General features: G+C 44.9%; 2 protein-coding genes across 2 annotated transcripts; both read left to right on the forward strand.

Moving 5' to 3' along the window:
• Positions 1-4,436: 4,436 nt before the first annotated feature.
• fermt1 (FERM domain containing kindlin 1) lies at positions 4,437-14,929 on the forward strand (the record flags this gene model as incomplete). The annotated part of the gene is made up of 15 exons (XM_084483891.1): positions 4,437-4,587; positions 5,509-5,606; positions 5,956-6,091; positions 6,714-6,848; positions 7,196-7,382; positions 7,689-7,791; positions 8,083-8,190; positions 9,270-9,401; positions 10,318-10,367; positions 10,697-10,821; positions 11,214-11,320; positions 12,159-12,383; positions 13,372-13,496; positions 13,831-13,972; positions 14,412-14,929. 15 exons carry the CDS (start codon positions 4,437-4,439, stop codon positions 14,583-14,585), a joined length of 1,998 nt encoding a protein of 665 aa, XP_084340017.1. The 3' UTR covers positions 14,586-14,929.
• A 1,053-nt stretch (positions 14,930-15,982) lies between these two features.
• Positions 15,983-23,530, forward strand: trmt6 (tRNA methyltransferase 6 non-catalytic subunit). The gene is made up of 13 exons (XM_084483538.1): positions 15,983-16,216; positions 16,446-16,576; positions 17,545-17,654; positions 17,834-17,925; positions 18,265-18,348; positions 18,505-18,629; positions 18,967-19,140; positions 19,571-19,752; positions 20,104-20,189; positions 21,024-21,126; positions 21,637-21,738; positions 22,076-22,295; positions 22,438-23,530. The coding sequence occupies exons 1-12, from the start codon at positions 16,107-16,109 to the stop codon at positions 22,238-22,240; spliced, it is 1,464 nt and encodes a 487-aa protein (XP_084339664.1). The 5' UTR covers positions 15,983-16,106; the 3' UTR covers positions 22,241-22,295; positions 22,438-23,530.
• The last annotated feature ends 193 nt before the right edge of the window (positions 23,531-23,723 follow it).

The following is a 23,723-nucleotide window of genomic DNA, read 5'->3' on the forward strand; positions in this document are numbered from 1 at the left end:
TCAGAAACACTGATTCGTCATGTAAATTGCGGCAAAGACAACTTAAAACATATGCGGACGCGGTCCTCGATGGCCGCAACTGTGGGTCTATTTAATGATATGCGGCAATACATTAACAAACATCGTTTGTTACCAGTAGCCTATTGTATACATTATCGTTGTCGATTTGTGTTCATAATATGCATGTGTCCCCCTGTTAATATACATCGCCATGGACTGCATTATGCGTTACGTGTTTAATTTGAGTGTGTTTAGACAAAAAAAAAAATCCCCCCAAAAAAAATTATAAAAAAAAAAATTATATTAAAAAAATTATATGAAAAAATTATATATAAAAAAATTATATAAAAAATAATAAAAAACTAAATTAATTTAAAAAAAATTTTGCCTGCGCGCATGTTTTTTTTGGACCTGCGCACGCATGTTTTTGACCTGCGCGCAAGAAAAATACAGTTTAAGTATGCTTATCTTTGCGTGAATTTCGGGATGACTCGTCTGCCAATGACTTCAAGTTGGTTGTGTTTTAACCGGTGATTGTTGCGCCAAACTGTTTACAAAGGGACACTTGCTTGCTACGCAGCAAGTGTCTGCTAGTTGACCTGCCGGGCGGGACGATCAGTACTTCCCCACATAAAGAGCTTAGTTCTGACAACAAAGTGTCAAAATATTTCGTCGTAGTTTTTGTCATCCTAAATTGATTTTTATTTAGTTATCGTCTCGTTTTCGTCAGACTGTAGACTCGAATTTCGCCGAAAGGTGACTATTTTGCATGCCTGTGTGTATAGCCTAACGTGTGTGTAAGCGTAGGCTATGTTGTAGTTCCGACCTGCCACGGCACGTCAAAATAGCAACAACAACTTCGCTATCCGCTATAGACCAGGTATTTTTCGGTCAGTGGCGCAATTGCATTGGCGCATTTTTTAGATAACTAAAATAGCACCAAGTATAATTTGCGCCGGAACACGCCCCTGCTTTTCGCCGACACGCCTCTCTAGGCGCAAGTGTAGTGGTGCCTGGTTGCTGCGGGGGAAAATCAGCTTTGCGCCGGGTGCAAACTAGCAACGACACATGCGTCGGTGTACAATTGCACCGGGCGCAAGATAGGGCCCTTCTTCTGTTTGGCGCACATGGCTAATTTGCATACGCGCACAGGACTGGCTGGCTCCGCTTGGCCAAAAATAGAACATATTTGTGAATAAATGTTAAAAATTTTGAATACTGGACATGGTGAGCTTAAACACATTTAAATGACCATTAGTGACAATATATTGGGGGGGGGGGGGGGGGGGGGGGGGGGGGGGGGCGGCAGCCCCGTTCGCACACTTCTGCTAATTATGGCTTATTACGGCATACATTTGTTGTAAATTCGTCTCTTTTAAAGGATTTCATTGGCCTGCATTCATAACACACCCACATTAAACACCTGCTAAGTAACACATACTTCATCAGTAATCAATTTAATATAAAGTTATTATTCGAACTAAATCATGGAAAGAAAAAAAATCCCCTATTTATGTATTTATTTATGTGTTCATTAGTATCGTCAGACCAATTCGCCAATGCACATAAGGCAGCAAATTCTTCCCCAAAGGCAAAGCATTAAAAGATGATTAACGTGGACTACGACGTTAGTGTTTTTTCCTTAATGACTAAGCGAGAGGCTTACTTAATAGGCTACGACATTCTGTAGAAAAAGGAAACTCCACCAGTCCAATTTCTTCACAAGATCATATGATTCATTCTCATGTAATCTTGTGAATGACAGTAGGCCTAGTTGGTTCTTACCATATAGTCTCTCTCTCTCTCTCTCTCTCTCTCTCTCTCTCTCTCTCTCTCTCTCTCTCTCTCTCTCTCTCTCTCTCTCATCTCTCTTCTAATGTAATCCATCGCTCTTCTAATGTAATCCATCTCTCTGTAGAACGTATTTCTTACCTAAACGCTCTATATAATTGCTCTCTCTCTGTCTGTAATTCGTAGACTAGAGGCGCACCATATCCTGGTATTCAGTCATAAAAAGAAGGTGGGGATTGACAGCCCACTTCCTTCACCTGCCTGAAAGGGGCGGGCTCTCCCACCGCAGAAGGACACTCATTTTTTCTCCACTCCACTGGACAGGAATATTTTTTTTCACCCCCGCGAAACGGTCACCGATCGATTCACCTTGACCCAATTAAGAGGTACGTTTTGTTGTTGTTGTTTTCGTTTAAAAGTCATAACAATGAATTTGGCTCTTGGCCAGTTTGAAGAAGAAAAAACATCAGAGTGCTAGATTGTTGAATGAAATGTCAAATTAAATCGAGTCATGACTTTGGCTCTATAAGTCTATCCAGTGTAGTTTGTGTCTTCATGTAAAACCAACTTTGTTAGGTTAATATAGCATTCAATAGCACATTCAAGTTTCAACCAGAAGACCAGTGAATCTTAAGTGTAGTACTAGGCCTAACGGACGTGCATTTAACTAAATGTTCAACTGTTACAAGTACTCCGTGATTTGTTGTTTTTGACTGCAATGCTCTCGCCTAAAACTGATTATTTTAGTTAGTTTTTTCCACCCCATATAAATACAAGCTACTTCAGGCTTCTTGATAGAGATTTTTCACCACATGCCGTCAGCGCCTCGCCCAGTAAACAGTGTTGCAACTAAGCTCAGTCTACTTTATGACTCTACTACACGATGAGTCAAAGCAGAACTCGGGTCAGACAGCTTTTGGTCATTAATCCTGCCCGGTGGCTACCCGGGTCAATAGTTACAACCGCTGGACATCTCTAGAGGAACGCGACAGGTATGCCTGCAGAATTCATAGCCTCCAGCATGGAATAGGCCTGTTCAGTGCATACTGTACACGCGCGCGTGCGTGCGTGTGTGTGTGTGTGTGTGTGTGTGTGTGTGTGTGTGTGTGTGTGTGTGTGTGTGTGTGTGTGTGTGTGTGTGTGTGTGTGTGTGTGTGTGTGTGTGTGTGTGTGTGTTGTTTTTAAGCCTATTGTTCTGTAAGACAGTGTGCACGGCTGAGATAAGGGTGTGTGTGTGTGTGTGTGTGTGTGTGTGTGTGTGTGTGTGTGTGTGTGTGTGTGTGTGTGTGTGTGTGTGTGTGTGTGTGTGTGTGTGCTCTGGTGGGTACTTTGCATGGTCTCTCCTGATCAGATACGTGTTCCTACTCGCCAGACATTCCTCAACCGAAGCCTGGGCTGTCTGTTGTTCTGCTGCCATTCTCCCCCCTCTCTGCTACCCTTCACTTAATCTGCTCTTCTCCTCTCTTTGTGTTTTCTCTCTCCTCTTCTCTCTTCTCTCCGTTCTCTCCTCTCTTTCTCCTCTGTTCCCCATATCTCTCTTCTCTCCTCTTCTTCTCTCTTTCTGCCTATCTTATCGTTTCTCTTCTCCTCTCTTTCTTTTCTTCTCATCTCTTCTCTCTTTCCCTCTTTATTCTCTTCTCTCCTCACACACACACTTGCACGCACACACGCACACATTTACACACACACACACACACACACACACACACACACACACACACACACACACACACACACACACACACACACACACACACACACACTCAGAGCTGTCGAGGGGGTGTCTCTCACTGTGATGAATGCTGTTCAGAGCAACAGCCCCCAGGGCAGCTGGGCTGTGTTTTAACCTTGGGTCCTCCTGGTGTTTCTGCATCCGTCCACCCCTCCGGCCCTTCATATTACCAGCATCTGTCAGTCTCTGACAGATGCAACAACTTTGTTTACCAATGAACATGAAAATTCCCACTTCACAAAATGTTCAAGCTTTCATTCCCTCAGCCCCTTGAGCAAGCCCTAGTGTCGTCCCTTGTCTCTGTGAAAGCTGCTCCAAGGGTGTGCTCTTTTTGTGATCATGATTTGTGAAACCAAAGGCTGATTCATGAGTGAGTCTTGAGCCTTCAAAGTGGGTCTCTCGTCTACGTTAACTGCGTAGCCCACAGAGACCCCCGCTGTCGTAGGAAACCTGAACGGAACTTCAAGCTCCATCGCCACGTTATAAAGAGAACCAGATGTCACTGAACGGTGGCAAAGACTCATTTCAAGACAAGATTAGATAACGCTTTATTAGTCCCCAAAAGGAAATGACAGAAGGTGTTTCAGCGGCAATGAACATCACAATAATGAGAACAGAAATAACGATGACAATACAAACTACAACACCTACAATGCATGTATGTACCTATGTATAAAATCAAGCCAATACAACTAACCAACGTAAATAAATAAATACAGATATTTAGACGACTACGTCTAGAATCACAGACCCCAAACCAATAAACGCAATCACTGGCGTAGACACCCGCTTCCGGCAGCTCTTCGATGGAGACCTGTAACTCGAGAGCCTTGAAGGTCCTAAAACGTTCCTGTCTCACACACTTCTGTTCCGTTCCCCCTTCCCCTACCCCTGGTGTGAGCAGGCCGGCACGATGATCACAGCGGCCGAGTATGGCAACACGTCCTGGGAGCTGGCGGTGAAGGTGGACCAGAGGGAGGGGGAGGAGTCCATGAGGTTCAAGCTGCGCATCAAGGGGGACCTCCACATAGGGGGCCTCATGCTCAAACTGGTGGAGAAGATCAGTGAGTATTGTGTGTGTGCGTGTGTGTGTGTGTGTTTGTGTGAGTACCTGTGTGTGTGTGTGTGTGTGTGTGTGTGTCCTTTATTCGGCAAGCTGGACCAGACAATGCTTAATAACACATGTCCCGAAATTTCAACCTAATTGTTGGATAAAAGTGGATAAAAGTATCTTCTAAAAAGACGAAACAGAAAAATCAAAAGCAGGGCACACGTTCGATCCCAGAGCCGCGGTATCAATCCACCTGCAGTCGGCTGACACTTTGAACCCCCGCTCACACACAACACTGCACCTTTGTTTGTCCCAACGTTAACACACTTTGCTGGAGCAGCTATTGTTCTGCTACAACACTCATACACCGCCACTCACACCCCGGGGTGCCAAAGGTCAGCCTATCCCTGCTCCCAAGACACCTGCCCACCAAACAGTCCCAAGATCACCGTTACCAAAATAACGGTGAGCTCGCTGGAAAAAAGGCGCTTCCTTTGAGTCACTGGGAGGTAGTGGTTGTGTCATGTGAGCGGGGCGCTCCCAGTGGGTGACTCAGTGACCCGTCATCGTCAGGGTTATATTTGTGTCGTCTACGGACTTTGGGAGAACGATAACATGACGCAAGCACACACTCGGTCATACAGCCGCACCTTGTTCCTTTTTTTTTCCCTGTTGTGTTGGTCTGCTGTCTGGCCACTTGGCAACCGGTGCAATTGTTGTTTATTATAAGATGAATGTGGATGTGTATGAGTCTTGTTATGGTTTGGTTGGAAAACAAATGGAAAAGTTTTGTTTTGTAAACCCGGTCATTTAGGTAGACTTAAGTAAGACCAGGTTTTTTTTTTTTTTTTTTGTTTGGTAAAGGATACCCATTAGCTGCTAACACTGTAGTCCGCCAGTGGTGGTTAGTCATTCTTTGAACTCCATTTCCCAGAGACGCAACAGGACTGGTCGGACCACGCCCTGTGGTGGGGTCAGAGGAACATGTGGCTCCTGAAGACCCACTGGACCTTGGACAAGTACGGCATTCAGGTACCGTGGGACTTGGTTCTTTTTGTTGTTCCTGTACTGATAGGGTTAGGGTTAGGGTCAAATCAATGCACTTTCAATTAAAATTTGTATGGTGGCTTCTCATTGACAGATCAGAGAAACACACTGTAATAATATGCTCTTGACTGAAATTAACAAACAAACAAACACGAATGTTGTTAAGATCATGCAATATAATAAACCCAATAATATTTTCCATCTGCAAACGCCAAAAAAACATTCAGTTAAAAATGGACGGATTGATTGATTTTGGACAGACATTTATTATTATTGTAAAGACATTCATTAAGAAAATCAAGACAAGCTGAAGCTGAGGCTGCTTCCCTTACAGTCGGATGCGGACCTGTGCTACACACCGCAGCACAAGCCTCTGTTCCTGCAGCTGCCCAACATGAAGACCATCAAGATGACCGTCAGCTACTCCAACGTGGTGTTCAAGGCGGTGGCCGAGATCTGCCGCATGCTCAGTGAGTCACTCTGTGGTTTTCTTTCCTACATCGAGATGGGATGTTAGTGGAGCAGAGTGGGTGGAGAGTGGTGTCTGGCTCCAAGGTTTAGGGTTCAAACCTCAATGTAAACAGCCGGTATATAGGCATCCATTTTTTTAAAGATATTTTAATGCTTTTTAACGATAGAGTGAGATAGACAGGAAGGTATGGGAGATAGAGGGGGAGCACATGTAGCAAAGGACCACGGGCAGGAATCAAACCCGGGTCGCTGCGATCAGGACTAAGCCTTAATGGTACGCCCTCTACCCGGAGAGCCACCACCTCTGATCCATAACTCTGACATGCAGATGTTTGCAATGACATGTTTATGGGGTCATCATCACGGGTCATTGCATGAACCCCCTTATATAACATGTGTTTGATGTCATTTCATCATGATGGAGTGATGAGTGACCATTAGGAAGTGTGATTTGTATTGGACTTCAAGCACTCCTTGTGTACTAGAAAGTAGCGTACAAACAACAGAGTAACGGTTTGACGGATTGAAGGTAACAGCCGTGGTTGCCACCAAGAGGATTTGAAGCAGACTTTGTGTCTGCGTCCCTCTTCGGCTTCATCTCTCATGTTTGCCTCCTCGCAGACATCAGAAGACCGGAGGAAGTGTCGCTACTCAAACTCACCGAGGACTGCAAGAAGAAGAAGAAGAAAGAGAAGAATGCCTTCTTGGATGAGGTCTTGGACATGGATGACCTCAATTTGAATACAGCAGCGTCAGGTAGGACTCACAAACTGATCCGGCTATCCATCTGTCTGTTCGTTCACCCCCTGCCCATCCATCCATCCACTATCCATTCACTATCCATCTGGGGCAAAAACTCAAGTTGCGTTCATTCTCTAAGTCTATGGGTATATCTGTGAGTTTGTGAGATCTCAAAGGATTGAGTCAGTTCAGTCTTTGGTTTTGTTAAACGGGCCACTTTAAAATGCATTGCCAGAGGATCTCTGTGTACTAACTAAACAAGCACCTTCAATCCACGTTTACATTTCTTGAATACATTTTTTCAATTATTTTCCTCCAACTGCCCACACTTGAAAGTGAACACATGTTTTGCTGTGCTTCAGGAAGCCCCGCCCACAGTAAGACCATGGTGGCGACCTATGACCCAGAGAACGGCATGCCCCTAACCGCCACCAGCCTGTGGTTTGGGGACAACCCCTTTACCGCCAGCCAGCCTAATCTCCCGCCTGCAGAACTGGCCAAAATGTACCAGCCCCTATCACTGGAGGACAAAACGACCATCAACGCAGGGTTAGTGACCAAATCCACCCAGAGACTACCACCAATACTAAACCCCCCCTAGTTCAGCCCAGAGAGCTACTGGGTCCAGTCATCCATGTTAATAGCCTATGTAGGCGTTCTTGAGCAAGATGTCCTATCCCCTCTAGCTCCTCCTTAATGACCTGTATATGACCTGTGTCTTAGTTCCCTGTAAGTTGTTTTGGTTAAAAAGTTTCTTCAGAATGATGACGAATGAAATAGTAATTGTGTGGAAGTAAATTAATTGTTTTCCTTATTCCCTGCACATCTAATGTGATGATCTTTGTTGATTGACAGGTGGCTGGACTCCTCCCGTTCCTTAATGGAGCAAGGCATCCAGGAAGACGATAAGCTGTTGTTACGTTTCAAATACCACGTCTTCTTCGACCTCAATCCCAAGGTAATGACCTCTCACAAAGTGTGTGTGTGTGTGTGTGTGTGTGTGTGTGTGTGTGTGTGTGTGTGTGTGTGTGTGTGTGTGTGTGTGTGTGTGTGTGTGTGTGTGTGTGTGTGTGTGTGTGTGTGTGTGTGTGTGTTATTTTGCTTTAGCGGTCATAGCCAGCCAGGCAGTTTGCTGCCTTTTACCTTTTGATGTGTTGTACTAACTTTGTTAGTTAATGCGTGTAACTAATGTGTGTGTGTGTGTGTGTGTGTTTGTGCATGTGTGTGCACATGTGGATGTGTGCGTCAGTATGATGCGGTGAGGATCACACAGCTGTATGAGCAGGCCCGCTGGTGTATTCTGCTGGAGGAGATCGACTGCACAGACGAGGAAATGCTCATGTTCGCTTCGCTCCAGGTGAAACTCAACCCATTACCGCCAGACCCCCAGAGACATGTCCTTGCTGGTCCAATAGGACACGCCGTCACCCAACACAAAGGCAACGTGTTCAGAAAAGAGCCAGGGATACATGAACACTGTGTATATTGTTTATATATGAGATATAAATAGGAATATAAAGCAAGTTTACGTCAAACATACAACTAGTCAGTGATGGCGAGAGTGAGTCAATTTGAACTCAAAACGACAACTTTACAAAGTTATGACGGCTTTCTGGTCTGTTATCCATATAATTGCTAGTGAAAACTTTATATAGCAAAAAATTCAAGTGTTAGTCGGATGAGCGCTTCTCTCCGGTTCCAAAATGAGGCGTAATGAATGAGCTATAAAAGCGTGTCTTGAGGCCTTGATTATCATCCATCCTGGCGAAACCGGTTTGATGTCTAAATCCATAGAGAGAGAGGCATGCTAGGACATTGGGGAAGGGAAGGGTGGAGGGAGGGAGAGAGAGAGCGAGAGTTCTTATTCTAGTAGGGTATTCAAGTTTGGCATTGTCTACTTCTTTGACATCCCAAATTATTAATATTTAAGTATGTATAGCCAGAAAGACAGTGAGAAAGAAAGAAGGAGAGACACACACACATACAAAGATAGTGGGACATTGCAGATCAAGAGAGAGAGAGACACAGAGGGTGAGAGAGAAAGAGAGATGGGTTGCAATAGCAGTTCCTTATGAAAAACATTTACTACAAGAGAAAGGAGCTTATAATGATGACAAATGATTAGCTGCAGCCTTCTCAATGTTAAGCGCTTAGCCAATTCAACCATCAGTTAAGGTGAAACAAGCACTTCACAATGTGCTGAATTTGCTGTTTTCTTTACTGACACCCATTAGATGGGACAGATATACGTGTGCTATCATCAAACACCTTATAAAGGGCCCTAGCGCTTTACCGCGACACTATAAATCAATAGTTGCTTAAATTACCTTTTCTTTTAATTGGTCGTTTGAAAAGCAATAACGGCCAATAATTAAACCTTCAGTGTTTTCGGCGGCTTGTTTTTTTCCCCCCTCGGTGACAAAACGTCCTCCCCAGTACCACATCTGTAAGCTGACGACCTCCAGCGAGCCGCTGGACTTCTCCAACGAGCCGGAGATCGACGAGGTGGAGGCGGCCCTGTCCAACCTGGAGGTGACGCTGGAAGGCGGCAACACGGACCGCCTCCTGGTGAGTGGCGCACCAACGACACCGCGGCGCCGCACACACGCCTGTCCGACGGGCCTCGAGCCCCAAAGCAGACGGCTGTGTCAGGACGGACGCAACTACCGTGATTGTGGCTAACGGTCCACGCTACGCTCACACCTAGTTTGGCCGCCACACTCCACCTAGGTGTGACTTTCACAGGACACGGGATGGTGATGATGGAAGAACGGTTTACGGCGGACGTTGATTGAGTAACATACGAGCTGGGGGCTCCGTGTTGCCATGCAGGAGATCTCTCCCTGAGTGTGTGTTCAACCTTTACTCAATGTGCAACAGGTGTGCAGCCTCACCCAGCCCCAGAGTCCAATCAGTCGGACTCGGGCCAGGGGAGCTTGACAGTGGAGGTTAAAGTCATAAAGCGAGGCCTCTTGCTATAGAGTAGAATGTGGACATTGGGATTCACGCCCAGAACCTAATGGAGTGGAAACAACCAGGGGTTCCCAAACTTTTCCATTACCCCGTGACTCAGCTGTGGGGGTACTTTGGACCCAGGAGGATCCACCTAATAAATCATATTTTCACGTTATTACCATGTCAAAATGGTGAGATGATGAACATCTCTCTCTTCTTACTCTATATGCCCGTGATTAAAAAGTATTGTAATGATCCGATGAAACTGCCAAGACAGTATGTATAATACACACACACACACACACACACACACACACACACACACACACACACACACACACACACACACACACACACACACACACACACACACACACAGGGCTAGGGGGGGGGGGCGTGTGTAGCGGGCTATTACACCTGTTTTCGGGCGGGAAAGGCGATTAGAAGGCCAGCCTGCGTGCTTCGACGTGCCGCGATGTCACGGGAACCCACGGCTGTTATTGACTGACTTGTTGTTCTCTGCCTCCAGGAAGACATCACTGACATTCCAGAGCTGGCTGATTCCCTGCGGCTGTTCAGGTAAACCCTCTCACCTTGCCCTCAGGGCCAAAACATTACACGCTTTATTATGTGGGTCTTAATGGCTTTTATCGGGAGCTTTTAATTTTTTAGGTGATGTCACTGCCAGAATAAAAGCTTGTGTTCACGTACAGTGGAAAGCAACCTCCTCTATTCCTCAAGGTTGTCTCTCTGTGCCTTCTCTCTAAATCAAGATAACTATTAACTCTTCTTTGAACCAACGGAAGCCTTGACCGTCTAAAGCAATCATCTCTTGACTCTTTCCCCATTCTACTCCCCGGTCTAGTATTTCTATTCATATTTGGATTGTTGCTCATTGTGTGTTTCAGGCCGAGGAAACTGACGCTGCGACCTTACAAGGAGTACTGGTTTGTGTTCAAGGACACCACCATCTCCTACTACAAGAACAAGGAGTCTTCGCTGGGGGAACCCATGGAGCAGCTCCACCTCAGAGGTCAGGGTCACCCCGTCCTCCTGTCCCTTTGAGATGAACGGGTCGTCCCCTTATTCAAACGGAACGGACATTTGAGAAAGAAATCGGTGGAATGGAAGAATTGCCACATAGCCAAGAAAACGGCTGCTTTTTATTGAATGTCCCATGATATTTATCGAATTTCCTGTTAAACTCTTCAAATATGGTCAAGCAGCAGCATCGTTTTTTGTTTTTTTGTCCCCCATTTCTGCTGGGGCAATTGAGATAATTGAATTCATGAAATCGCTTGCTCTTACCTTGGCATAGTTCACCCAGGATACTCAATACAGTCTCTCTCTCTCTCTCTCTCTCTCTCTCTCTCTCTCTCTCTCTCTCTCTCTCTCTCTCTCTCTCTCTCTCTCTCGTTGTGACAGGTTGTGAGGTGGTCCCTGATGTCAATGTAACAGACAAGAAGTTTGGCATCAAACTCCTGCTCCCAGTGGCTGATGGGATGAACGAGGTTTACATCCGATGTGACAATGTAGGTCGAGTCAATGACAGACCTTAATGACATTATCTATGATGCTATCAAATAACACTGCTGAGACGTAAGTCCCTGGAGTCCCTGGAACTTACAACGGACATCAGAATGACTTAAGAGCGTTGTAGTACCTTAAAATCCTTATGTACCGTAACCCAAGCGAATCAAAACATTGTTCAACCTCTCATTCTTTAACCATTGTTTAAATGCTGTGGCATTTCCAAACACAACAATGCCTTCCCATAATGACTAAACAATGAAATCACATTACTACAAACTACTAGTAAAAGCTAACATTTAAATTCTCCAAGCCACCAAATGTCAGCAACCATTGCGATGTGACGACGCAATCTCCAAGCCCTGAACAACAAAGCTATTTGCCAAATATGTGTGTGTGGCTGATGGCTGGTTTTTGGCAGCCTCCCCTGGCCCGAGTCCGACTGATTGGATTCTGGAGCTGAGTGAGGCTGCATACCTGTTGAACAGTGAGCAATCAATGTGCACAGGATAAGCCAGCCATCACCACACACACTCCACTCTGTCCAATATACATTGTATGTCATTAATGAGCAGGTAAGGCTCAGGCATCTCGAGAATGTGGACAATGGGTTTCAAACCTACAACCCACACCCATACACTAGACTACCATGCTCCCGACTAAAACGCCCAAACACACATTGAATGAACTGTATTTGAATCGCTGGAAGTAGCATTGAACCAAAGATTCAGCTTAACAAATAAATGGTACTACTAATATACTTATATATATAATTATTTGAATTATAATGGAATCATAATTATTTAACTCTGCTATCCTCTTATACCCCCCCCCCCACAGGAAGTACAGTATTCCAAGTGGAAGGCCGCATGTGTGTTGGCCTCCAAGGGGAAAACCATGGCGTACAGCTCCTACAGGTCAGAGGTCAAAAAGATCCAGTCCTTCCTGCAGATGAAGAGCCTAGCGCCCCCTCCTGGCCAGTCGGCGCCCAACGTGGAGGCCATGGACATGATCGCAGAGTGCTTCGTCTCGCCGCGCTATGCCAAGAAACACAAGTCTAAGCAGGTTAGATGGTTTTTAATATCCTCCAGTTATTAAAGCTGCTGTAGGTAAGATTCAGGAGCAGAAAAGAAGGGAAGAGAGCAGATTTAGAAGATTTAGAAAGTAAATAACCAAATAAAATGTCCCCTCCCTCTCTGCTCCCTCCGTCTGTTAGTGTCTCAGCCATTGAGAATCAGGTAAGAAATGCCCTGATTGGTCAGAAATAAGCCGGGATTGGTCTAAAATCTAAACTGGCTCATGCAGAGGCAGGCGCAGTCAACTTGAAACAGATATTCTCACAGCACATTTCACTCACTTGTCAGCTGACCAATGGCTAATTATGTTCAAATAGATCTTCAATTTTAGCTGTTAATGCTTACCTACAGTACCAACAGGGAAGTTAAGGGATTTTATTTATTGACTTTTATTTGTCAATCACATGTAGCACAAAATAGACAGTATAGTGTATGGTTGGTATAGGAATGTAAAGTTACGTCATGCCGCACACCATCATGTGAGGCAGAACCTACCAACATAGGCCAACATAGGACATCTGAAGATGGCGCGTTCAACATGGTGTGAGGTCCGCTTCACATTCCCAATAGGATGTTTGACTCCCAACCGAAAGGTTGAGGATTCGATTCCCCAATGTCCAAAAGCAAGATGCCTTTACCTGCTCCAACCCCTTACCTGCTCATTAGAGCCCTGTATGTAACTTCACTGTAATATAGTAAATGGTAAATTGACTGCATTTATAGAGCACTTTTCTAACCAGTGGCCATTCACAATATTGCCCATTCCCCCATTCACACACACACACATTCACGCACCAACAGCGATGTCAACCATGCAAGGAGACAGCCAAGCTCTTTGGGAGCAGTTAGGGTTAGGTGTCTTACTCAGGGAAACCTTGACACTGAGCTACGAGGAGCCGGGGACCTACCCGCTCTACCTCCGGAGCCACTGCCGCCCTCGTAACAACACGTTTTCTCTGGGGTGTGTTTGCCTCCAGCTGACGGGGCGTATACAGGAGGCTCATCAGCACGTGGCCCGGCTGTCCCTCGTGGAGGCCAAGATGCGCTTCATCCAGGCCTGGCAGTCGCTGCCAGAGTTTGGGATCAAGTATTACATTGTTAGGTATGGTACAACTTTTACTATTATACCTCCTTCTAAGCCATGGACAATTGAATTAGCCCTATGCTGCAACTTTTCCAAGGCATCGATTTGTAGAAGGTTACTTTAACCTCTGACTGGCTAGGAAACTGTTTGTACTTTGATAACGCAAACCTATTAGTGGGCATTGATTTTTCATCTAAAACTACCGTACTTAGAATACCAAACCATAATTGTTTGTGTGTGTGTGTGTGTGTGTGTGTGTGTGTGTGTGTGTGTGTGTGTGTGTGTGTGTGTGTGTGTGTGTGTGTGTGTGTGTGTGTGTGCGCCTGCCTGTGCCTGCGTGTGTCTGCTCTAGATTCCGCGGCAGTAAGAAGGATGAGATCCTGGGCATCTCCTACAACCGGATGATCCGCATCGACATGTCGTCCAGTCTGCCCGTCACCACCTGGCGGTTCGCCAACATGAAGCAGTGGAACGTCAACTGGGAGATCAGACAGGTACCAGTCCCACCTCATCTCTTCAACACAAATGGATTTAATGCTAATAATTTAATATCATCTCATACCATGTTATGTGTGTATGTAGATATATTATCTAGGCCTATTTTTTGGTCATTTCTACTCTTGGATGATTTATTTTGCATTATCTCCTTTTTTTTTTTAATTTGTACTACTATCCACTTTTTCCGGTCTGGGATTTATAAAACACCATCTTATCTATTTAGTCATTAAGGAGGCGGCATTAGTGAATTTGCATCATTAACGAGCCAGTTGAGGGGGGTGGATAACGTCAACCCCTGTGTGTGTGTGTGTGTGTGTGTGTGTGTGTGTGTGTGTGTGTGTGTGTGTGTGTGTGTGTGTGTGTGTGTGTGTGTGTGTGTGTGTGTGTGTGTGTGTGTGTGTGTGTGTGTGTGTGTGTGTGTCGTTCTGTTACTAGGTGGCCATCGAGTTTGACCAGAACGTGTCGATAGCCTTCTCCTGTGTGAGCTGTGACTGCAAGGTGGTCCATGAGTTCATCGGGGGATACATCTTCTTGTCGACGCGATCCAAAGACCAGAACGAGAGTTTAGATGAGGAACTGTTTCACAAACTCACCGGGGGCCAGGAATAAGAGCCAAACAGCGAGCCACTATTCTCCTCATCGATTTTGATGTCTCTTCATTGCTGTGTTTGCTGCTTCATTGCAAGTGTTCATTGTTTCAGCACACAAGGGGGGTGAGGGGAGGCCAGAGAAATTGTGGCTCAGTAAGATAAAATAATTTCCCGGTTCACAACAACTCGTTTGGCCCAGGGTGAAAATCAATGTGATCATTACAAAGCATATTTCCTGTAAAATTGGAATCTAACAAACAAACAAAATCAAAATCTGTCATTTTATAAAAAGCAACAAGTTAACTCAGAAAAACGACACATACAGGCAACTTTTATATATAGTTATACTTAAAATCATTTTGGGGGTTTTCTCCTTTGATGGCATGTTGTTGACAAAAAGAAACCATTCATCCAATCTCCATTTGGAAGACTTCCTCCTGGGCTGTGGGCCAAGGACCTGTTTAGCAGATTGTCTCAATATTCAACTAATGAGGCTCAACTGACGATGTCTTTCTTTGTGGTGATTCAGCGGAAAAAGTGGCTGTACCTTGGAATGTTATTTGTGGTGTGGTGCTATTTCTATTACAACTACCTGCTGTTTGACAACGCTTTTGAAAAGTAAAGTGCTACTTTAACCTTTGTTCACTTATAGTGCCTTAGTGTGCCTGTATTTTGCATTGGAGTCTAATACCAATTGAATAGTGGAATATGAATATGAACATTTTGTACATCATAAACATCAAGTAGGCCTACAAGTCTTTTTTTTAATTTAAATGTTTTTAATTTTCTTTAAGAAGAAAACAGACTTTCCTGCCAGTGTCCACGGAGAGGATGCTTAAATGTTTTGTTGTAAATATCGGATCAAACGTTTCAGAAAGATCTTTTTGTAACACATTAAACTGTTGTTTAACATGTCATGATGTCTTCTAGATTATTTACAATTGGTGTGGTGTTTGTTTTTTCCCAAAATGTTTTTCATCATAAACCAAGGTCAGGTTTCTGTATCAGAGCGATAATAAAAAATGACACTGCAGAGCGGCAAACAAAAAAATGGACTACATTTCTCTATTTCTCATCTAGGACTCTTTCTCACCAAAGGACCAGGGTAATTTGATCAACAATTCAAATGAAAAAGCCATCGAGCAATACTTCTAGATCTAGAAATCACATCTAGTGCCAAATAATGCATTTGTGATCTATTCTAATAATAGTTTTGATTTAACCAAATATTTCGTAGAAATCATAAAATATGATCGAAATGTCTCTGCACCGACACAGCCTGGCTGTAGAACACTGATAGGATCGAACAACTCCAGACATGCTGCGGGGTTACCATGGTTCCGCTCATACGATCTGCAGTTGATTAGTCACCCTGCGCACAGCTACGGAAATACAAGCTAACACGTGGAAACAGTACATTGCGACTTTCGCTTTTGATTTTTGCCGTTGGGCGATTGGGGTGATTTTTCGACAGTTTGTACTCATTGTAGCAACTGAAGATAGGTTTACTGGCTAGTCATTTTACATTGTCTTTATTAGGATGGCCGAGAGTATAGAAGAAGATGATTCCGCGTACATCATCAAAGACGGGGACTATGTTGTGTTAAAACGAGGGGACATTTACAAAGCTGTTCAAATTCAAATAAAAAAGTAAGTAGGGAGGCTCTAATCTAAGACATTAGTTCTCCAGTCTATAGATATATTATTGTGACATGAACGTCTGATCTGTTGCGGAACTGTACGTCCATAGCGAGCTGTCAAGTCCATACAAGGACCTTAACAATATAACAAGAATCATTCTCTGTTTCTACCTTGTTATTCTATGTTCTGAAATGTCCGTCGTATTCTTCACTTCAACATGTACCTCTCCGTTTTACAGGAAGGTGATGTTTGAGAAACAGTGGCTTTTCTTAGAGAAAGCAGTTGGACAGCTGTATAGTACTGCGTTTGAAGTAGTGTCCGGAGGGCATCTAGAACCACATAAGGCGAAGACCACAGAGAGTTCAGCAGGTAAGCTTCAAGCCTGACTGATGAGGGACGTGTAGTGTGACGATGCGATGTGAAGACCCATGAATTATACAGGGCTCATTGGTCGATAATGCATTATACTTCCATTTAGTCAGGAAGATAAGTCAGTTTTTTGTCATTAGGTCTCTCTTACAGTAGTATTTAAACGTAGTATTAAAAGTATTATTATTAAAAGTAGTATTTAGTGTTTAAACTGTACTTATACTAATGTATAACAATGTCAATGTTCGTAAGCGTTTGGGAATGGAACTTTTTTTATTTTTTTATCAATGAATACATTATTGGAAAACTACTTAAACATACAAGTCCATTAAACACAACACTGTCAGTGCATTTAACTCTCCATACTCTCATTTGGCTGTCAATTCATCATATTATTTTAAAACATGGGAATGCGAATTGCATCCTGGGATATTTAACTGTCCCAAGTCCACACAAGTCACCTCCAATGCATCGTCCGGGTTTTACGACTGTACTTGACTTGATGCGTGCTTTGCAACAGTACTTGGGCTACGACTGATGACGTTTCACGAGAACTTACACAAGTACAGACAAGAACGCGAATGGAGAAATGTAAACAGCTTATGAAAGCTATAATAATAGGCTATATTGGAACATTTTAAATATATAACAAAAATGAAGGCCTATTCATTCAAAATATTTGCATACTATTTTAAAATGAAAGAGGCTGGGGTTTAGTTTTATATCATTTGTTTATATTGTTCAGTAGTATATGCCTAAATGAGGCTGTAAAGCACAATTAACAGAGCTGAGGTGGTGACGACATAGAGTCCGCTGCTGTTCCAATTGCAGGTTACTTACTTACTCGCATCCTCGGAAGTCTGTACTTGGAAGTCCGGACTTGCCAAGTACGCGAGTCCGTAATTTGCGTACTTGGTATTGAGAAACGGCTATTGTGTTGTGCTTACCTACTTTATCTCTGCCACAAGATGCTACAGAGGCAGGTGCAGACAACAGGAACATAGTGGACGACGGGAAGTCTCAGAAACTTACCAGGGACGACATTGAGACCCTCAAAGAGCAAGGACTCAAGGGACAGGTACAGCTGAAAAGCATTTGAACATTTTAATGAAACCGTAGCAGTTTTATCTTTTTAGGACTTCATATATTAATAAAAACAGGAAGGGGTATACACGGCAAGGAAGTAAATGAAACAAAAGTATTGTGCTGGGAGGGGACGCTTCTTTTGACGGTCCACGTGCACGCTCCGCTCTGCAGGAAATCATCCAGCAGCTCATCGACAACAGCTCCACCTTCCGGGACAAGACTGAGTTTTCACAGCAGAAGTACATCAAGAAGAAAAAGAAAAAGTATGTTGTTTTATACATTTCCTCTACGATTTCTATGTCTGTGACTCTGTATCACATTGACCTTCTCAAAGGGCTTCAAAGACCACCCTTATAGGACGGACACATCCCTTACCCTGAAGCCCTCTAAAGGGCAAGGGAAAAACTCCCCCATAACCCAGAGGGAAGAAACCTTGAGTAGGATCACAGAAGAGGGATCCAGCCTTCTGGGGATGGTGACGAGTGTGTGCAACACGAGCATAACAGGAGCATCAAACCAAGTGGAAACTAAGGCTGAGTGAAGTGACGTTATTTGAAAGCACCGGGTGTTGTTACATTCCTCTGTGTGTTTCTGTCTCCTAGGTATGAAAGCACCATAACGATCCTCAGACCCTCCTGTCGCATACTGGCCATGATGTACCACGGGCGAGAGCCGGGGAAGATCTGGTAATTACGCCATAAAATGTCTTATGCCATAAAAGGTTAAACAGGATGCCGACGTGCCTTTCCCTATTTATTGCTCTGCAGTACTAAAAAGGAATGGCTCGTTTACCTGTGGGTTTATGCAAGGGTTTTATTTTTTGGTCCCGTATGTGTTCACAGCCATCTGAGGTACGACACGCTGGCTCAGATGCTGACTCTGGGAAACATCCACGCCGGTGGCAAAGTCCTGGTGTTCGAGACGTGCGCCGGCCTTGTCCTGGGAGCGGTGATGGAGAGGATGGGGGGTACAGAGACATCTTCCCTTTTGATGTAATGTGGCGTATCCCAAGGCATTGTTTAGAATGGCTTGGTTGGGATAACTGTTGTTGTGAATCTACCATACAGCACAGTAAAAACGCCTCTAGCGTGTATGACTGGTTGTGTGAGGATCCTCACACAAAGCAAAAATAGTAAAGTAAAATTACTGTTGTTGGTATTTATTTTAAAATAAATTCCTCCGATGATTTTACGCATTATTGCCTTTGTACCTCGTCAAAGCTCCCCTTTTAAACAATGTAAAAGTTTTTTTTAATTTGTTTTCAAAAAATAAATGACCATCTTTTTCTCATGCTGCTCACCCAGGCTACGGTTCAGTGGTCCAGATGTACCCAGGGGACGGGCCGGTGCAGGCGGGCCTGGAGAGCTTCGGTTTCCCCCCTAACTTCCACGAAACGCTGCATACCTTCCCCATCGGCCACGTCAACGCCCTGCTTGCGGGCACTCTGGACACCGGCCCGGCCAAGGAGCTAGCGGCTGGTAAGGGGATCTGTTGTGGTTTTTATTCTGATTTTGATTACACCTAATTCCCTTCCCTTTTTTGAAAATAGTTGTATTTTTAATAACGTCTAACCACACGTTGGTAAGAAATGTTGAGGGAAAGATGAGCCGCGTCCTCTTACGTATCCACTGTGTCACAACGCCTCCCCTGCCACCATCGCATCGCAACACCAGGAGGCCTAGAGAGCGGCCGCGGGTGGTATTCAGAAGAAGTAATGAACCAGACACGTGTCCCAAAAGAGGGCCCCGATGCATACGCTGAAGGGGTTGCCGGGGCAACACCAGCAGAGGCTGAATGAGCTCAAAGAGCATCTTCGTCTTGCCTCGACTCTGTCCCCACAATTGTCATGACGTGTGTGTGTGTGTTCGTTCCTAATAGTCCTGTCCTAAAGTGACTCTTTGATGTCAGATTCCTCAGAGGGAAGCGTCCCCAGCACGGCAGCAGAGGAAGCTGGACGGACGGACGCAGACATGGTTGGTGGTGAAGGAGAAGGAGCAAAAGGAGAAGGCAAACCAGAGGAAGTTAAGATGGAGACCTCCACCCCAGCCCAGGAGGAGCAGAGCGAGAGGGAGAAGTTGAAGGCGATCAGAGTAGGTTCTCCTACATTCTCTTCCCATGCTGATCCAGTATGTGATTCGAACGAGTGGTTTGACTTGGGTAGGGCTGAGCCCGTATAGTCTTATATTCTGTGGGATATGCTACCCAAACTGGGGGGAAACTTAAATTCATATACACATATACCCTCATGCCTTCAAATCCTGTTTGAATTAAATGTGGATCAACTAAAAAAAAATCATAAAGATGAATGGTGATTCAACATGTCGGTAGTGGATAATATAATAATAAGAATCGTTTGTGGCACACATACTCCTGCTCTTGGAGCCTGAGAAAGAGGGGACCCACCTCCATTTCTCTTATTTATTTGCGCTTCTTTTCAACAGCTTCAGGAGAAGCAGGAGAGGATTGAAGTGAAGAGGAAGAAGCTGGCAGTGGCTGCGGCCCTGCTGGAAGGAAAGAACGCAGATGGGTGCGTATATGAAAGAGCTGCTCCCTGCTCTTGGAGAGAAAAGTCCCTCTCCATGTTTTGACTCTGGATTGAACCACGCACTGTTTTGATTCCTGATCTGTTGTACCCACTACCCAGCCGGTGTACATAAAATAGCGTAGAGGGCTGTTTCTCCCAACCCTCCCCAGAATATCCACCTCTGCAGACTTGATTCCTATTCTTCTATGTTCTCTCTTCCATTTATTCCTGTATTTATCACCTCTTCAGTCCCTGGCTCTCTGCCGCAGTGTTTTGGTTCTGAACGGGCCCGTGCAGCGGACCGTGGTAATTAAAATCGATCCACTGTGAAGATGCACACATAATAGTGTAGTTGTATTTAGAAAATCACGGCGTTCTGTAAATCTTACTCTGAACTTCCTCGCTTGGTTCCCCACAAAAACGGCCATAGTGATTACTCTGCAGCTTTCTCTCTTCTCCATAAGCGTCCAGAAAATGAATCGGGCTCCCGGCAGTTTTTTTTTTTTTTTTCGTGTGATGGATGGCTGAGGGGTTGTGAGGCTGTGACAGCAATACCAGAATTGATCTGCTTTTGCTTGTTAATATGCTGTGTCGCGGGGCCCATCGCCCCCAACTGCAGCGCGGCTGTATCAATCATCGCGTTCCTCAGATACTTCCCCTGACGCCCACCTTGTAGCCTCCTCTTTTTGCACTTTCACGGTACAAGCGGTGCCTCGGATTAAAACAGACGTCGGCAAAAAAACGATAAGGACGATGACCAACCCTGGCAGACGACGCCGCGCTTTTACTGCGAGCCGCGGTTTAATCGTCCGTTTTATCCTCCCCGCCTCACGCTAGGCTGATCATCGCCAGCCGGTTCCACCCCTCTCCGGTTCTACTGGGCCTGATCAAGTTCCTGGCTCCCTCCAGACCCTTTGTGGTGTACTCGCAATACAAAGAGGTGAGACACGACGCAGTACTGTCCGGGCTTCCCTCGTCGTGAGGAATGAGAGCACTTGGCTTAAAGGTGGCATATTATACCACCAGGTGTGAGTGTGATTAGCCCTTACAAGCCGTTTTGAAAATCGGCCTCTTCTGACATCACAAGTGGGCGGGTCCATCGAGATGTATGACGGATAGATGAGCAACGTTTGCTGCAGTCCACTGGGTAGGCTGGCAGACTGGTCTATCCAGCACACATCTAGATGGACCCGCCTTGTGATGTCAGAAGAGGCAGATTTTCAAAACGGCTTGTAACGGCTAATCACACTCACACCTGGTGGTATAAAGTATCACCTTTTAAGGCTTGGATGGGATCTAGTCGTTAATGGCTGGTTGTTGGTTATAGTCCCCCTGACTGTAGTCCCCCCCCCCACCCCCGAGAGATTCCAGGTTGTGGTTACTGGTTACTGGTCACAGCACTGGTATGGTGCCCTCTTGTTTGAAATGCTTCCTTCCTCCTCTCTTTCAGCCCCTCATCGAGTGCTACACAAAACTCAAGGAGAACAGCGGAAAGGAGCACTGCGGCGTGATCAACCTCCGACTCACCGATTCCTGGCTCAGGCATTACCAGGTGACACACAACAAGTTCACGTCAAGGGGAGATATGCAACATTTGCGATTTCAGGATGGCTGAAGTCGAAGTCCTCACGCCTCCCCTCCCTCCCTAATCTCTCCGAACCCCACAGACCATCCAAAAGCGAGTTTTGAGATTGAACATGAAATTTCTCCTAAGTGGTTCCAGAGTCTGAGCAATTAACCTAGATCCCTGTAGCCTTATAATTGGCTTCTACGTGACCGAATTTGTTTTGGCACGAAAAGATGACGCATATTCTAACTTTAAAGTTTGGCTAGATTGGAAGGTCAGCGTGACGCTAACCGTGGCCCTCTTGCCTTGTTGACTCCCCTAGGTGCTGCCCAACCGAACGCATCCCGTGCTACAGATGAGCGGGGGTGGCGGGTACCTCCTCTCGGGCACCACGGTCGACATGCACAACGGCAAAGCCGCGAGTAGCCAGCAGGCCGTCGAGCCACCGCCGGCCAAGAAGCTAAAGCTAAGCGGGAGTGAAGGCTAACGGGTTGGGGGGCGAGTGTGGCTAACATCCGTGACGGAGCGACGCCGGTGGGCAGGTTGGTTTCCGTTGGCAACAACAACTCCTTTTTTTTCTTTCTGCGAAACTGAGTTGATGTATCTGGAATAGGGGGTGGTATGTGTGCCTTCATTTGCATTCATCATCATAACTTTTTGCTTTGTTTTCTTTTCTGTTTTCAGGTCAATGTGGAGTACAGCACGCTGGTGAGGAATATTCAGCCTATCCCAACTCACTGTGTGCTATGTTAAGGAAACGTTCTCTGCGCTGCTAAGAGGAACAGACAGGCCTGAGTCTCATCCCTTTTAAGACGATTTTTTTTTTATACCCATTATACTCTCCAGCTTCGAGGCTCTTGCTGAGAGAATGTTTATTTTGGTTGTTTCTATTTTATTTACTTTTGCACTGTGGATGACATCTACTTTCTGCATGTAATTAAATAGTTATTTAAAACGATTCCCTCTCTGCATTTATCTGACTGGTAAATATAACAATTGCAAAGTATTAATTTGGTCCCAGATGAATTTTAATGCACACAGACAAAAACATTTTGAACACTGTTTAATCTACAAAGATATTGAAGTCATTCCCATGCTAAATAGGTTGGTTACAACAAAATATCAACTATACGAATACATTGATGGACAAACTGATCAAATCTTTTTGGCAAGGCTAATATTGATAATTTATTCCTCTATAACGCCTTAAGCACAGAAATAGGGTAGCCATAGGATTCACTGATGGCCATTTGAAATGCTGCCAGGCCTCGCTCATTGAGTATCTCCATGCAGCTTAGCAGCAATCTTCTTCAATTCTGTCATTGCTGCCAAATTGTCACTCCCCATTTCCTAAAGACAAGGAGAAACAAAAAATAATTAAGAAAATTCAAATGGACACCAATGCTGTCTTGTAGAACCACCCAAAGAGATGTGAAAGTTTCCCGCCGCAAAACAATATCAACACTTGATCACATCCCAAATGTCAACGTATGCTGTAATTGCGATGCATCACCCGAAACCCTCTAATGTTGGTGTCAATGCCATTCAAATACAACTGTCAGCTTGCATAGTTTCACTGTTTAAAAGCCCCCCCATCCCCCAATCTTCTGTGGGTTAGGTCAAAATTAATGAAGCAAAGTCGCCATTCATTTGTGCCCCGTCTTTGGAACTAATGAAAAGTTTCATGAAGGGGGTTTGTTTGGAGCAGTTCTTGGAAGGGTCTATTAAATCATGCTGCAAAAGATGACAAGCAGAAAATAAAATGCTTTACATTGTCCTCCTGACTGCTCTGGTGTTTATTTGTCTCAGTTTGTGTCTGCTATGATCTAAACACGTGCGGTCCCACTGTAGCATGCTGGAGTAGAAGGATAATCCTTATCACTATACATAACATTCATCCACCCTTGCCTTCTAGCACACATGCTTCAAAATGAACATTTCCTGATGTGCATTCGCATGGGCGGTCACGG

The sequence above is a fragment of the Micromesistius poutassou genome (assembly GCF_964030765.1).
Source record: "Micromesistius poutassou genome assembly, chromosome: 19".
Classification (NCBI taxonomy): Eukaryota; Metazoa; Chordata; class Actinopteri; order Gadiformes; family Gadidae; genus Micromesistius; species Micromesistius poutassou.

Excerpts from the sequence above, each read along its gene's own strand:
- trmt6 (XM_084483538.1), top strand. The coding sequence starts at position 16,107 with ATGGCCGAGAGTATAGAAGAAGATGATTCCGCGTACATCATCAAAGAC. Across the intron at positions 16,217-16,445 it reads GTTCAAATTCAAATAAAAAA|GAAGGTGATGTTTGAGAAAC; the intron begins GTAAGTAGGGAG and ends TCCGTTTTACAG. Across the intron at positions 18,349-18,504 it reads CGAGAGCCGGGGAAGATCTG|CCATCTGAGGTACGACACGC; the intron begins GTAATTACGCCA and ends ATGTGTTCACAG.